Raw genomic sequence first — 17,132 nt, forward strand, 5'->3', positions numbered from 1 at the left:
AATAGGCTGAATACCTATGAAATGTCTTTTTTTCTCTAATATTTAAAAAGATAATCAGTATTATGAAAGAGGTTTATAACTGCACTTAAATACAAGGGGTTTCTTTTGCTGAATGTATATTGCTTTCTTGTCTAATCTTGCTTTTCATTAGAAATCCAGTGGGGAGAAGATGGCCGACCATTTCACTTTCTTTTTTATACTGGCAAGCAGTCATATTATTCATTAATGCATGTAAGTATGTTATAATCTGTAATAAATAGTGTTAGCTCCAAGTCAAGTATTTGTTATTCTAGGGACGTTTATCAGGGGCTTCTGAGTTTACTCATGTTTTCACAATAGGCCATAACATCACCACCAAAGCCATATGTAATGTATATTTTTTTTTCTGTCACAATATCCATAATTAGGGGCATTTTTATGTCACAGTTAAGAGAACAGACTACATAATAGTTCTTGCTTTAATTTTTGGTTTATTTTACAGGTTTGGCTATGTACTGGGTGTGAATAGTCTTAATGCTTTCTTGTAGACTTTATAGTAGTGGAGAATGCATATACAACAAAAATGGCTAGTTCTGGGAAAACTCATTGTAGAATAAAAAATAGGGCTTTTTTTTTTTTTTCCCTTGAAGGGCAAAGCTATAGGAAATGTTATTTGTGCTGACATTTAGTGTGAAGAAAATTTGCATTTAAACTGCTTAATTGATTTTTTTTTTTTTTTTTTTTTCCCTAAGACTGTTCCATTCATGCAAACTTAAAGCTTTTTCTGCATCTTTTTACCTTTATGGAAAAAGCTGTATCTAATAGAACATTGCTAGACCCTTAGTCTTAACATGGATTGTGAACAGACATTTCATATTTGTGACCATCCATGGCACAAGCATTATCTTCCTCTTTAGAAGAGTTTATAGAAAGGTGTATTTCCTATGTGCACTTAGGCAAGACAAAAGCATTAATAATGTATGCAGAAATAATTAATTGGACAATCATGTCAGGTTTTGTTTCCTCATCAGGTAGTCTTAAAAAGTTAGTTCTATGGTTAGTCTGTTGTCAAAAAAAATAAATGTTATGTTACCAAATTCGGTGCACAGCTTTACTGAGCATAGTGTTTTTATTAGAATTATCTGATATTTATTTGCGTGCTGCGTACCCAAAGGACAAAATCCCCACTTGTCAGGTACATTTATTTCCTTGGGAGAATAACAGCCCCCTCCCCCCCCTTTTTTTTTTTTGGTTGACCTTGGGCAAATGAGCTTCTTGCCCTGGCAGAAATGAAATGAATGATAAATGTAGAGTGTGTCTTTGCTGAGTAATGGAGCTGCAGCACAGGCTTTCCACAGAGGTTTTCTGCTGCACAGCCTGAGGCAGCCCGAGGACCCCTGCTGTTCATTTAAATAGGTATGTCAAATCTGCCTCGAAACGCCGCTGGTTTGATCTGTGGTAATATTTGTGAAGGTTCCATATGGACTTGAGCCCCCTGCAGTGCTAAGAAATAATGTACAACGCTTCATGGTGCAGACGCAAATTTTCTCTGAAAAGGGATGCAATGCTGCGTTTTAGCTGTCGGAGAGGATGATGGAGCTGACGCGCTAGGCCTGTCAACTTGTTACACGGATGGGTTGCACGCAGCGAGACTGTGGAAAATCTGTGCCTTTTAACTTTTCTACTTAATCACGGTTGTAGCATTGCCTTTAGACTGTATGCTACATTAATTCTCTTCCTGCCTTCTGCCTTTCATCCCAAGTTTCACGGAAAAAAGTAAAGCATGCAGGTCTTGTAGAGGAGCCTTATCAAACAGCTGTCATCTGACAAGCCATTTGCATTTGTTTTGGCTGAAACAGAGCAACCCAAGGGCAAGATGTTTTGTTGCATTCCATCATAATGAAGAAATTACAAATTTTACAAGGAGCACAAGTTTATTTTTAGCTCTTCCTAGCAGTTAGAAAGGGTATGTGAGCTTGCCTTGGAAATCACTAAAAGAATAGTGTGCATCTTGTTTCTAACAGCATGGCAACCACCTTCAAACAAATTGGTTTGACAAATACTTGTTTCATCAGTATAAGATACCTGAATGTTCTTTGACTGTTTCTAAATATTTCCATGAAATAGGCTTCTCTAAGCCTTAAGTGAAGCTTAACAGATTTTTTTTTTTTTAATCAGCCAAATGAAAGCTGAAATATGCATGAAATTCCCAGCATTGTTTTAACCTCTTATTAGACTAATGTGTATTTAAGAAAAAGTATTTTTAAGTCTCAAAGCTAATTAATTCGGCTAGGGGAAAAAAGGGTTGTGTGTTAATACAGTCTAGTGTAAGTAGTCAGCCCCATTTGAGGATGTCCTTTAAATTACTACATTAGTCTAATAAATTGGATAAACATAATATTTAGCCTAAACTTGTACACCGCTAATTACTACATAGATTCATGTGGAACTTGGATTTTATTAATTGCTAGTAATATAACTGGTCACAGCATTATTTGTTTAGCTAATGCTAAGAAATATTATCCACTTTCTGAAATCAGACTGTGTATATGCACATGTATTGTAACTGCCAATATATATGCTGTTATGACTTGAATATTAAATTAACTTTTATAAAGGATATTTGCTTAACACTCCATTGTTGTCTTTGTTTTGCCTGTTGATTAAAGTTTAGCTGTAGGGAAGGAAAATGACTTTTTTTTTTTATATACATAAAAGAATGTTTATTGCATGAAACACCATTTCATGAATGTTTGATAGTATATTTGATCATTTCACTAAAGTGTTTTAGAGCAATGTCATATTTTTTGTAATCTGCAGAAAAAGACAAAATGGTCTCTTCGTACCATTCTTTCTAGCAAAATAATAATTTTGTGCAATTGTGCTTCTTGTACTTTTTTAGCAATATCAGAGGTTGTAGATCAGAGGTAAATGGTCTAAACAATAGAGTGTTTTAAAAACCCAAAGTAAACGCTGAAGTCAAAATCTCTTAAGAAGCAAAGAAAAATACAAACTGTGATATAAAATGATGTGGACTCTGCAGCATATTTTAAACAAAATATTAACTTTTTTTTTTTCCAGAAAAATCTGTTCTTCTAGGGTTCCATTTGCTAGTTTTCTTACTTATTTTTCTATGCAGGGTAAAAAAGAAATATTATTTTTTTATTTTAAAAGAGAGCATCCTTGTAGAGCTCCGAAATTTGATCTCTCTATTAGAAAAGGAAGCAATTCAGAACGTAGCCAATCTTGTAAAATCAGCTATTTTGACTGTGTAATAGCTGAGTTTACAAGTCACACAGATGTGTACATTCATGAATTGGACTATTGAATCCTGAAGTAATTAGTAAAATCTTCACCTGCCAGCTTTGAAAAAGCAAGTGTGTCTTTAGAAGATTTCTTTAGCCTTTGGGGAGTGAAGATTTGTCAGATAAATTATTGGGCATTACATGCTATTCCTGAGTTTGCACATACTTTACTTCACACGTGAGTGGTTCTTTTAGTCTGTTGACTTCATCTCCATGTAGAAATTAAATACAGGCATTATTTTTCTTTAGTACTTAAGACCAAAATTTTATTTCATAAGAAATGCAAGTCCACTTTCAGAAATATGCATGAAATTAGCATTTTTCTAACACTTAAATGTATTTGAAACACTTTTTCATGTTGTTCAACTTCGTCTCCTATGTAATGGTTCTTTGTATGAATGGATATGAAAACTGTAATTTAACCACACCGGTTTAAAAAGATCATTTTGATTTCTAGATGTGTACATTCTTAGAACTTAAACATCCTGTGGAGTGTTGGTGTTCTTTGGGAATACCTAGGGAGGGTCTTCAGGAAAATCTTACTGTCCTAGCTGTTGTAAAGCTTTCTTTCTAGTTGTAATAATGAATTTCTGAGGCTAAAAACTAGAACTCACATTCATTTTATTTTCCTGTGTACCTCAGTAGTTTTTGAATATCGTGACAAAATCCTTAAATCTACCATCAACTTGTGTCATGTTACCTGAAAATATTTCAGTTGCTCTTTAGAAGCAATTCTGACTTAAGTCAGTCTGTCCTAAGCTAACAGCTGTGGTTCCCTCCCATTCTTCTTATTTTTTAAAGAACTGTGATATGGTTTATTTTTTGTTGGGCTCCTGGTTCAGGTATTTTTGTGGACTGTTCCAGTAGATAAATGTATCTGCCAGAGTGTATTGAAGATGATGGGTATTTGTGAGGAGGCTCTTGCCAGGTAGGAAGGTGATGCTTCGTACACCTCAGGAAGGTGAAAGTTAAGCTGAGAGGCTCACAGTAAAGTGAAAAACCTCCTTACACATTTATAAGACCAAGTGATCCAGTACCTCTTCTGATCATCTAACACCAAAATATCTTCTTCATGCCTGGTTTTGGCATCTTCCAAATGCAAAAACTGGTGGAGCTCACAGGTATCTCCAGGCCTGTTCCAGCTGAGCTCTCCCCAGAGAGCAGAGGGGCAGCCAGAGCCCTCTTTACCCTTTGCTTCCCTCCCTCTACACTCCAGAGCAGAAGCTTATGTACTGATTCTTTTCCATGTCTAACTACAGATGCATAAAAATTTATGTGTCAGGCATGTCTCATGCTCTCTAACCCAAACCATGTCTGTGTTTTTAATAATTAGTCAATAATTTTTTGTGGCCTAATAGTCAGCTCTGAATGGAGCAGTTACGATTATTAGAGTGAAAATGACATGAATCTTGCCCACGGTAGTGCTGCTGTATCTTGATATTTGGTGAGGTTTGGAAATACTTGAAAAGATGATTTGTTGTGCTCTTTTATATTATGTATCTTCTGTTGGAAAATAAATAGATTATTTTTAAGCTGAAAAATTTTCCTAGTTCCTATCCAATACAGGCATGTTTATCAAAAATAAAGGATTTCTGAAAGGCATACTACTATATGGGTTCTTATGCTGTCTCAATGAAAAGTGGACAATTTTGAAATTTGGGATTCTATAGTGTGGAGTTATTAAAAAAATAATTTTGTTCCCCTGTGCTTTTAAAAGTGTCACCAATGACCTGAATCAAAGACTTCAGTGAATTGTCCCTATTTAAATGCTTTGAGTGCAGTTCAGATAACAATCTCTTCGTGGTTCATACGCTTTAAGTACTAACATTTTTAGTATATGTGTGGATGTATTTTTATATTAGTGGATAAATCAGCTTGAACAGTAGGTGTTTATAAGTAAGGAGTTTTTTTGATTGTTTGTTTTAAATGTAAACTATTGAAGAAATTTCACTACATCCTGTTGCAAATCCCAGTATTATTTTAAGAACTAGTATTTCATTGGTTAACTTCTGACAATACAGAGCTGTCTCACATTTCTTCTTTTACTATTTTTTTGTAAGTAATACAAAGAAAAAAAAACCCAACCATTGTTCCTTATCCCTACTCATTCTAACACTGGAGTTTCTCTCTAGAATTTGCTAAAACTCATTATATTAATAAGGTATATGGAAGTGATCGTAAACTTTCTATTTTTAGTTGATAATGGAAATAAGTTATTTGACATACACTTTGTTTTAGTACAACAATCCTGGTTTGTTTCAGTGTAATTTTTAATTATTTCTCCAAATACTCCTATTTAGATTGTGATTTGAATCACTGTTGTAATCCAGTGTGTTAGATGTTACAATTTAGAACCAAATAGCCTCCAAAAGTTTCTGAATGGATTAAAACTGAAAATACTTTTTAAAAAATATGTTTCTTCTGTTATATTTTCAGTGTGACTTTTTTGATTGTTTGTTTGTTTTTTTTTCTGAAGTGATGAATAACTGTCACAACCTTGTTTGAAAATAATAGCATACCTAAGAATTTTAAAAGAATACTGAAAATTCAGGGTAAATCTATCTGTAAAATTTGAAAGAACAGAAATTCTGTTGATCATAAATGTACAACTTAATACATGTCCCTGTGGACATGCCTGGTTAAGTGGGCGTTCTGACTCATATGGACCACCAAAGCTGACAGTTTAAATGTACAAAAATCTAACTAAATGAAATTATTTAGTCTTAAACCTTGTCAGTCAAATGAAAATGTGGATGCACTGGCCAAATAATGGTTCAGTATGTTTTGGAATTGTACCCATTGTATAAATGTAGTTGCTTTTCAGCATGCAGTTGAGCATGATTTTTTTTTGTTGTTTATAAACTTATTTAAGAAGCAACAAACATCACTGAAGAAAAATAGTAGAATTCAAAATTAATTACTTTGACCTGCATATGAAAATAGTATATATGCTATCTAAATGTTGGTTGGTTTAGATTTAAATTACTGTATTTTTCTTGAATTGATAGAGCTCTACTTGTTTTCTGACTGCTTCTGAATTTTAAGTGTTTGGAGAGTTTTAAATAACAAAATGTAAATATTAATGGACAAAATGCATTTAAATACTTTTTCCATATGCATTTTAGGAAACATATGAAAAATTTCTAAATGCTCAGAAATACCAAGACCAACTGATAGCTCAAGACCTTCCTCCTGAGGAAAAAAAAAGGTAAGCTTCTGATTAGAATGAATATTGATACTGGTTATCTTAGTGTTGTTTTGGCACTTCTTATAGTTCCCTACCCTACCTGCCTTTTATTCCACAAATATATTTTCGGACATTTTTCCTGTTCCTTGTCTAATATTTGTATGGTAATATGAGGTTGAAAAGTCTTATCTGTAGTATGTATGTGTGGAGTGCTCACTTCTCACTGCTAAAATAGGCAACACCCACCTGTTCCTCATGCTCTTTAATATCTCCCTGCTCTTTTCAATATTCTCACTTATATAAAAATTCTGAAGTCCAATTTGAAAATAAGTAGAGAATATCCAGGATTCTGTGTTTCTGTATATGAAGTTTTCTAATCATTTCTTAATTAAAAATCTTCTTAAAAATGAAGTAAACTCTTTATAAGAAAACAATGCATTTTAAAGTACCAAATAAGTTGCTTATCTGTTGGAAAATCCTAAGGCCTAAGCTGAGCTCTTTAGTAGCCTTTTATTAATTACAGTTCTTGAATATTTTTACTTAAAATATTTAACTTGAAGAGCATCAAAATACTTAATTTCACTATTTCTCTTCTAATGGCTCTGTACAGCTAAATCATCAAAACCAACAGAAATTTCATAAAAATATATTTGGTAGGATTTGTTTAAATATCACCATTATTAGCAGTTGAGTTTAGTTTCTCTTCTTTCTTGTGTTTAACTTCTGTGGTGTGCGCAGCAAGCTCTTTGACTGGTTAGCCACTGGACAGCAAAGGTACATGTCAACCAGAAGCTAATGGAGAAGCTACAGTTGTTCTTTTCATAGTGTATGCAGTCAGGATTGTCTCTGGGTTTATACTTTAAGAATTCCCTTAGGCTGTATTCTTGATCTTCTATTTGGAGATTTTTTTGCTAGGATTGTATGATATATTAGTATACTAGATTAAGCAAGGCTTTAAAAGAGAAGGATGCAGCTCATAAGTTTTGATTTTGGCATTTACTGCTTTTCTGTATAGTTACTTTTTCGCTGTCCAGGTCATTTTTATCTTTGTTTTTGCTGTGTGCTTTCTAGTCAGATTTATGTGCTGTTCTAGTTGCTCATCATTTTGGTTTGTCATTCCTTAATTTTGGCCATTTTTTTTTTGTTTTAGTAAGAGAAAGGAGTAATTTGCTGCGATTATTTCCATTTCTTAAATAACAGAAGTTCATGTTTCTTCATGGTATAAATAGTTTCCTGTGACCCACAGAATGTTTTGTCATAGGTTTGTGTTGGCTTCTGAGCAGACAAGAGAACAACAAATTTAGGTTCTTGGTTTATGCTGCTGAAAAATAACCTGACTCCTTACAGAGCTCAGCCAGTGGATTTACTGATGTGAAAAATGACCTAAAGCTAGTCAGAGTTGAAAGGTTTTTTCACCTGTTAGGTTTGTAAAAGCCCAGAGAATGTGAAGGATTTTTGAGACTTATTGTCCACACTGGATATGGTACTTCCTCTCAGATTAGCCTGAATAATTTATCCCCAAAATGTAGGTAGAGGGTGGGTGGATGGGAAGGACTGTTGCTGTATGGTGTTTGGTGTTGTCTGTTTTAGTTTGGGTTTTTTTGTTTCCCAGAAAATAAATCTATTGTGGATTCGGTCTGTAATATTAATTGTAGGGTTAGGACCTGATCTTGATCTGCTTTAAGTTTATAGCTTTTCACATGTAAATAATGTCATTGACTTCACTGCAAATAGCAATATGTGAATGTAAGTATATAATTGAGTCTGTCAGGATTGAAAACTTTTTAGAACTACTGTTAGAATTGTTTCTAAATAAACATTTCTCATGCCTTGACTCAGAAAAGCATTAAAATACATACTCTGAAGTACTACTTAAAATCACCTTCAGAAGGAGTGTTTTTCTGAATCACAGCTTCCTTAAATCTGCTGAAAACTTTCATTAAGGTTGTTTCTGAAAAAACCTAAAACTTTGCCTTAAATTTACTTGATAATGTTGGCATGTGTACTTATGGTGGCATTCTGTTTTGTTGGTCACTTTGTATCATTCATATTTCAAAGATTTATTTTAAGCATTGTTTTTAATTTGTGTTAGCATCTCTGTTTGAGCCTTCAATTTTGGTCTTTGTTGCTTGTAAAGCAAACTTTTCCAGCAGCAGGCTCTTAATTTTAAAGTCTGAACTTGTAGAGACGCTTGCTCACTATTACAGCACTATGCTAGCTTAATCTTGGACTTCCATAATATGAATTATGTATAACTGATACTCATGTTTTTTGTGTGATGATTCAATACATGAAGCTACCATCCCTTTCACAAGAACTTTAAAAATCAACGTAAGCCTTCTCATATTTACTATAGGAATGTGATCTGTATTGATTTATAATGGAAAATATATTTCTAAATGAAGACTGACTGTATGTGTGGTCCTTTGTGATGTAACTCTAATTGCATGGTTAATTAAAGGGAGAATATATGTGATATTTTAAACAGAAACCTGGCTGGCAGCAGATGGCTGACTAAGATTGAATTGGAAGAAATGTTGTTAGAAAAACTGTCAGATAATGATGTAAGTAATTAATCTTTCTAATCTTAAGGAGGTTCATATCTTAAAAATACAGACTCTGGGTGCGATTTTGGGTACTGAAAAGGTACTACGTACAAGCAGGTGCTCCTTGAAAGAATTTTCTTTCTTCTCCTAAAATCTATATTTGCTCATTGCACTATCATATTCGTGTTGTCTTGAAAAGTGACCAGCGTCACTTTTCGTTTAGCACATTACAGAATTATTAAGGATTTTCCGTCGTCACTAATAGAGCATAGTTTTTCTCCTGGTAATATTGTGAGGGCTAGAGGACTTGTTCCTCGTAATCTAATTATGTAGTCAGGAAGGGAGTATAGTAACGCTTTATAAGAGGAATAAATAGTCATTTATTCTAGTTAGAAATGAAAAACCAGTAGGGCTAGAACCTCTGCTTGTTGTAGAGAAGGGGTAAATGTTCAAGATGGAAAACACGATGGATTTGTGTAATGGTAAACCTCCATAGAGTTGCTGATTATTTGATCTTAAGGATGAGGTGATAGTGATAGAAAAATCACAGAGAAGGCTGATGAGAAATATGGAGTCCTTTTTCTTAGTGATTTGCTACAGAATAAAATATCAGAAACAAGATACAAAGCTACATGAATATGTGGTCTGATAAAGATATCTCTTGTTATATTCTCCTTTGATATGAATATGGTAGGAGAGAGGAGGATTTTGCAGTGTCTTCAGTGTCTACAAACTGTATCACTATCTAGATTTGGACTCCTTCTTTACATATATCTCTGGGAATAAGACTGTTCATCCTGATAGTCGTACACTTTCTTACTCAAAGCTTTTTCTTACAGTCCCCTAAGTAGCATTAGATTTTGTAACAGCACATTCAGACTATGTGGCCAGCTTCAGTTTTCTTTTGAATGTTTAAGCTTGAATATGGTAGTACCAGAGAATGAAACACAATTTGTCAGAGCATCCGAAGTGTTTCCTGTGGACAGCATCATTGCAAAAATAACATAGCAGGAGCAAACATGCCCTTTGCTCACTTGTCATCCAGAACAGTAAGATGTGATGGCTTCCTTGTCTAGGGGTGATGTGAAAAGATCTCGAGCAGATTGTGGTCCTTAAGCATAAGTTAGAAATTGCTGTTGTAAATTTTCCATCCTGGTATATCCAGGAGACTTTCTCTGTCTTGCTTGGAGTTATGACTTCAGTGTTTTCAGTAGCTCCTGCATTTGGAATGGCTGTTCTTCCTCTCATAGTGCCAAGAACTGGTCTAGTTGTAAAACCAAACAGTTTGGTGTTCTTCACTGCTTGTTTTTTTGTACATTCTACGTCTGTGAAAGTAGACTGTAGTAAACTAAAACCAATTAAAACAACAACAACCAAAACAAACAAACAAACCCCCAAAACCATTTACATACTGGACTCTTGCATGTAAAACCACAATGTCTCAAAGCCTCAGCGTATGGGAACAAACATTGTTTAAATGTATTTGGAATGTCTTGGTATGAGCTACCACTCTTACCTGCTCAAATTCTTATATTTTGCCACTGCAACGAAATTTTTGTGGTGTTTGCATTATTAAACAAAACCAGAGCTATTGATGTTTAGTTGATTGGTTGTTTGTTTTTTCCCTTTGCAATCTGGAAATGAAAACTGTTGGAAGCTTTCTTCCTCTGTAGCCTCTATAATTTTAAAATTTTTGTACTTTTGCTCTTCCAAGGCTTTACCACAGCTCTGTGTCACATAGTTAGTCTGAAGTAGCTTTCTAAGTGATGTCAGAGCTCCAGAGGCTATTGCTGGGTTACAGGAAAAGTATTACATTTGTGCAGAAGACTCTGGTGACAGAGAAAAGAAAAAATACTTTTAATAGAGAAAAGAAAATATACATTTAACAACAGCTTGTAAGTAAAGTGAACTGCATGGTATCTAGATGAAGATGGTATCTATATGAATATGCTATCTATATGAAAAATCCATTTTAGATGAAAACATACCTTTATATCCAGTGCCCAGCTGTCCAGTGCTCCTGCCAGTAACACTTCCTAACAGAACATCCCAGCTTTTAGCACAAATGGGTTAACACAGTGGTGTTTACTCTTCAATCACATGTTGAAGAACTTTGGAGGGGGGCGTGAGGGGGAAGGAGAACCACACAGTAGCAAAGGATAATTTATTTCAAGAGCTTGCCCTTTAAGTCAAGTATCTCTTGAATTTTTAAATAGCTTGATTGTTCGGTTCTAAAGGAAATCATAAACATAAAAGTAACTCAGCTTGAACAGCCAAAGATAGACAGATAGGTATTTCCTGTATATATTATGAAATATAATCATTTAAGAGGTTCAGTTTAGTGAAATAAAATTATTTCCAAGTCAATGAACATGCTGACTTACTGAAAATTAGGTGAAAATCTCTTCCTTTTGCCATTTTGTAAAACAATAATAAAAGAATGAAGATCACCCTCCATATTTTCTTTTAAAAAGTGAGGTGAACTTCATTCTAATGCAATAATCCTGTATTACAAAGGGGTTGGTTATGCTTTGAATTAAAGTTTCATTGTTGCCTGATGAAAGAACTAGGTATCTTTAGTCACACAGAAAATGATGCATCTGCATGCTGTTCTTAAATCAGCCATGTAGGTGCAAAAGTGTCATCTTGTCAGATATCATCAATAAAAGTGAAGTACGAAAGATCAATTATATAAAAATAGAAAGTTTTAGCAAATGCAATTACACTTGCATCCTTTAATGAAGCCTTGTTGTGTACAGTATTCAAGGTTTATTCTGCTCTTGGAAAAACTGATGACGTTGCCATGTGGTGACATTGAGGAGAACTATGTACAAAAGTTTTCCAAAGAAATACCTGTGCAGTTACAAAAGGTGGTTATTGAGCCCTTGAAGTACGATGAGCGAGGAGTGGCCTTCAGCACCGGTGAAGGTAATAATTTCAAGTTGGTTGGTAATGATGCAGTGCTTTTACTCTTCACTCTACTTTCTTTATGGTATGTACAGCACGGCTGGATGTGTTGCTACTTCATTTAAATGCTTAAGTGTATATTGCATGTGTAATAGTTATTTATGTTATGCCACACTAAATTATGACATGGCCTGGTAACAAAGTGGAAGTTTTTGCCATAAAGTCTATCAACTGTTAGTTTATATCTACGTTTCTATACAGTAGTACCTCTGTAGAGAAGACCTTGTGCTGCATGTTGTAGGATACAAAAGGACTTTCATTGCTGGCAAGAGTTGGCTGTTGAACATGAATGGCATGTGACTGGGGGAACACAAACGCATATGGAGAATTCCATGGATGTAACAGTGTTATTGCTTGATATAAAAGTTTCATACCTCAACCACTAAATAACCTTTAGCATGACTTGCGTGGGCAGTCCAGCAAAGGAGACTTTTGAAGATGTGAAGAATAAATAGCAATGCATTTGGATATTTACAAACAGCCGGGGAAAATGCAAAGAGGGAATTCCTACATTTTTCAAACAAGTGGACAAACCACAGATGGCCTTACGGGACAGAGTCAGTCGTTGGTACTGAGGCAGAGGAGATATTAAGAGAAAAGCCATGAAGGTGTCTGTATGTTCTACACACAGGCTGCTTACGTTTTCGCTGGGGGACGTATTAGAAGAATGATATATGATATGAGTGATTGCCTAGAAAAAACAAGGTAGCAACAACATGGATAGGAAAGTCGGACTTTCTGGACAAAGCAGATGTGCACATACACTTTATGCTGTACATTTAAGAGGAATCTTAGTCAGATATGATGTGTATTCTTGAACAGCAGGCAGCAGATAATAAGAACAAAGGTCACAGAGAATCACAGAATGTTAGGGATTGGAAGGGACCTCGAAAGATCATCTAGTCCAATCCCCCTGCCGGAGCAGGAACAATCTGAGGGGCAAAATGGCTGGAGAGCTCTGTTCTAGCTGGGTTGGCTCCAAGATGATGGGACAACAAGGAGATGTGAGAGTGCCAAACTGGGATTTAATCCATGATGGTTTTCAGCAGTGTCTTCAGAAGAGTAGTTATTGAGGTCTGATGAACATGTAACACATGTTATTTAAGAAAAGCCAATAGATTTGGGAAGTTCAAGAACAGTCTTGTTTATGTTCCATCACCCCTCTACATTAAGAAAAATGTCTAATTTGTTTCATAATTCCTGTATCAGAATGGTAGCTTCTTTTGTGCTACAGAAGAGTGGTTTTAGGATTTAGCACAGAGTTTGTCATGTTTTAACGTGAAGCTAATGCACTTAAAACTGACTAATTTCCGAGGAAACTGTGCTAAATGATGCATAGGCATTACTTATACCAGTATAATTAAAGTGTTAACCTTTTCCGTGTGAATGTTCTTAAACTTCACCTTTGTATGATTTTATAAAGTATTTTAATATTATTAGAAATTGTACTCATGATAATTGTTGGTGTCCAACAAACTATTTATTTTCATATGCTGTGACATCACAGGGTCATGAAAGTGTCCTGAGCTACTGAAGTTATGGGAGGTAGGATGTTACCTCTACCTCCTTCCAACACACACTTGCCCCCCTTAATAGACATTGACTTAAAATATATTGAAAATTAGCTGCTCATTGTTTGTATTTATTTCCTTCTCAATTTTATTGTTACCTCAGCCTCCAAAAAGAAGCAGCTGGTACTGTATGAAAGTGTTGAGATTTGTTTAACTTCTTGGGTACTTGAAGCTCTGTAGAATACTGAAGCCTCATAACAGATTGGTTTTAATTCCTTTAAGGTGGAAGAAAAACTGCAAGAGCTACTGCAGTAGTTTATGACAATGGGACTGGAAAAATTACAGTGAATGGAATAGATATTTTACATTACTTCCCAGTGCTGCAGGACAGGTGAGAGCACTATGACATGCTGTATTCGTACTGTACTTATTCTACCACAAGTCATACCATGCAGTTGTATGTTGGTGCTGTGTTCCACAGAGTTGATGTTATATTCTTCTTTCTGTGTAACTGTTTTGTGAAAATTGGTCTTGCTTTTCCTCCTAGTTCTCAGGAGTTGGTGGTGTAAGAAGTGACAGGCAAGCCTTGCTCTGTGTTTCTTGTCTCTCCCTTTCTGAAGGGATGCAAAAATCAAGAGCACAAACTATTTGGACAGTTCAGATTTTGGTCCTCTTGGAAGGGCTTATAGTTTATTTTATAAATAAATCAACAATAAGCAGTATCTTTAAGTGTTTACTGAGAGATTTGCAAATTGTATGCGTGTGTAATTACTGTGGCATACAATAACATAGTGGAAGCAAACAAGATGACATGCTTTGCGTAAAGCTTCAGATTTTGGAGGATGTGTGTAGTCTGCTACAGACATAGCTTCTTATAAAGCTAACATAGGAGAGTTTCTACCCCTTATGTGATTTTTATTTTATATTGTGGCTTCTGAGCTCAAGAATAGAGAGGTTGCTCGGTTTGAATATCTAGAGCTGATGGACCTTGGCATCTATAGATAATTAGCGAAACAAAACTAATTGTAAAACTGAACTTAAAATACTTACTGTTGGCAGTTTGAATATGCTCCTAACTGCTAGTCTCTCATTAATTTAGGTAATATCAGTAGAAAATTAGAGACATGACTGCCTTTTTGGATCTCTGCCTAAAAGTTAACTATGTTTTTGTATATACTATTATAAGGAAGGTATATAGTGCGTAACTTCATATACATGCATATATTTAACTTTTATTATGCTTATTATTTTTTTTTTTAGAGAACAGTTGTTGTTCCCTTTCCAGTTTCTTGATAGAGTTGGAAAACATGATATGGTTTGCACAGTCTCTGGTGGGGGAAGATCTGCACAGGCTGGAGCAATACGTTTAGCCTCTGCAAAAGCCTTAAGAAGTTTTGTGACAGAAAAGGAAGTGGAATTCATGAGACAAGGTAGGAAATGAAATTATTTCAGTGTTTCTTAACGTGTTTCTGGTAATTAACGGAATTAATACTAGGATCTTTAAGGATCAGATAGTGCAAATTTGAGTAAGTAATCTCAGTGAAACCTTGTATATTTTGTGAAAGGTACCTGCATTTATTTATAAATTGTTTTCTCTTGTTTCCTAGCATTTGTTTGCATTTTGAATTACTTCATGAGCATTTTTCCATCTGTTCAAGACCTCTCTTAGGTCTATTAACCAGCCGATATTGCCTCAACATAGAATCACAAAAGATTAATATATATTCACTAACAGATAAGTCTGGATCAGGCGTTAGTGAGCTGTAAGGTACTAAGATTGTATTTTGTTTCACTTGGTTAATCACATGTTGTTCATGTTTAAATTTTTTTTTCTCGAACTGAAACACCAGAGGGTTAGCTTTGAAGGGATAGTAATTAGAATAAACATATTATGTGCAGCTAGCTGGACTGAAGGAGCTTCTTTCTTCTCTTGCTTTATTTGGATTTTACAAGTTACCTGAGATAAGATAGAATTTATTTGGATAACGTGCTTCTCAGTGATCAGATGCCATACCGTTTCAGGAAATACTTACAAACAGTGAGCTTTTAACTATGCTCTTTCTGGACTAGTAGGGAGAATACTTGCGTGTGTTACTGGCACAACAGCTATGATTTTTTTTTCTCTCTGCCAGCCATGGAAGTAAAGCTGTCTTCATCACAGCAAGTTTGATTATAGCTTTTCAGTACAGACAAATATGACTTGCTAGGAATACCCCTGTAAACTGACGTTCTAGTGAGTGGGTATCCGTAAAGAGAGCAGCATAGTTCTGAACAGGTCTTGGGCATGACCAAATATACTCTGGAAACACTAAGTGTACTTTAAAGCAGTGATCTCCAAAGTAGGGTAAACGCACCCCAGTGTTTCACAAGGTGATCCATTGGGGTGCAGGAAGAAAATCTTCTCATTTCAGTAGTGTATATAATTTGTAGATTAATAAATACACATAACATGCACATATAGATGTAGAGACTTTATTGCTCTCAACAACCACCTGAAAGGAGGCTGTAGCATGAAGGGTGTTGGTCTCTTCTCCCAAGTAACAAGTGACAGGATGAGAGGAAATGGCCTCAAAGTGCACCAGGGGAGGTTCAGAGTGGATATTAGGAAAAATTTCTTCCTGGAAAGGGTTGTCAGACATTGGAACAGGCTGCTCGTGAAGTGGGAGGTGTTTAAAAGTTGTGTAGACTAAGTCCTTAGGGACATGGTTTAGTGACAGTGTTAGGTTAATGGTTGGACTTGATGATCTCAAGGGTCTCTTCCAACCAAAATTGTTCTATGATTCTATATTGGAGCTGCACACTCAAAAATATTTTACTGCTAGGAGTGCACAATCAAAAAATGTTGGAGATCACTGCTCTGAAGGCTGAAGCTATATTGGTGTAAAACAATGTGGTGTTTTTTTTCCCATCTTTTAAACTAAAATATGAAGAAAATTTAGTTACTAAAGAAAAGTTAAAATGTTAGAGGATCTGCTGAAACTTCCTTTCTGTATGTTTTGTACTGAACCCTTTACCTTCTTGATGTTACAATTCATATGCAAAGTTATTGGCCGGCTTGTGTTCCTCACATGTAGTATATCTGCAATACTAACTAATAACAGTAAACAAATGGGTGCTTTTCTATGTTTTGTAGCTGGACTACTAACACCTGACCCACGTGTGAAGGAACGAAAAAAGCCTGGTCAAGAGGGAGCCAGGCGGAAATTCACCTGGAAAAAGCGATAAGTCTGAGCATTGAAAGAATGACAGAACGCTACCAGAATTTCAGAACATACTGAATTATGTTTTAAAACTATTGTATAAATATATTTAGTAATAAAGACTTTTCCTGTTATAACTACTGTGCTTTCTCTGTTTAAAAACCAACAAACCAACTTTATTGAAAATTGTGGTGTGATTTGCCAATATGCTAAATTTAAAATAGTAGCTTGAATGCCAGCTTTGCAACTTAGCTCCACTGAAGTCATTAACCATTTATGGAACTGTTGTGGATTGTAACTTTTAAAAATCAGTAGTATTTGTTTAGCAACTTGACTATCCAAATTCCTGAATTAAGCAGCTCCTAAACAGGCATTTGGACAACTTTGAGATGCCTCCCTTTTTGCCTCACAGGTATCAGAAGATAAGTGACAGCTTT

General features: G+C 35.1%; 1 protein-coding gene across 2 annotated transcripts in view; it reads left to right on the top strand.

Annotated features, from left to right (window-relative positions):
- The window catches only part of MRPS9 (mitochondrial ribosomal protein S9), a 36,355-nt gene extending 19,523 nt beyond the window's left edge, over positions 1-16,832 (top strand). The window contains exons 5-11 of one of the 2 annotated variants that reach the window (XM_080352792.1): positions 152-231; positions 6,410-6,492; positions 8,933-9,035; positions 11,777-11,945; positions 13,778-13,886; positions 14,756-14,925; positions 16,629-16,832. In XM_080352792.1, the coding sequence (XP_080208918.1) occupies positions 152-231; positions 6,410-6,492; positions 8,933-9,035; positions 11,777-11,945; positions 13,778-13,886; positions 14,756-14,925; positions 16,629-16,720 (806 nt within the window). In that variant the 3' untranslated portion in view covers positions 16,721-16,832. The remainder of the gene's footprint in view (positions 1-151; positions 232-6,409; positions 6,493-8,932; positions 9,036-11,776; positions 11,946-13,777; positions 13,887-14,755; positions 14,926-16,628) is intronic. The other variant, XM_080352793.1, reaches the window with a different exon arrangement.
- Positions 16,833-17,132: the final 300 nt, after the last annotated feature.

Source organism: Nesoenas mayeri (genome assembly GCF_963082525.1).
Source record: "Nesoenas mayeri genome assembly, chromosome: 1".
Taxonomy (NCBI): domain Eukaryota; kingdom Metazoa; phylum Chordata; class Aves; order Columbiformes; family Columbidae; genus Nesoenas; species Nesoenas mayeri.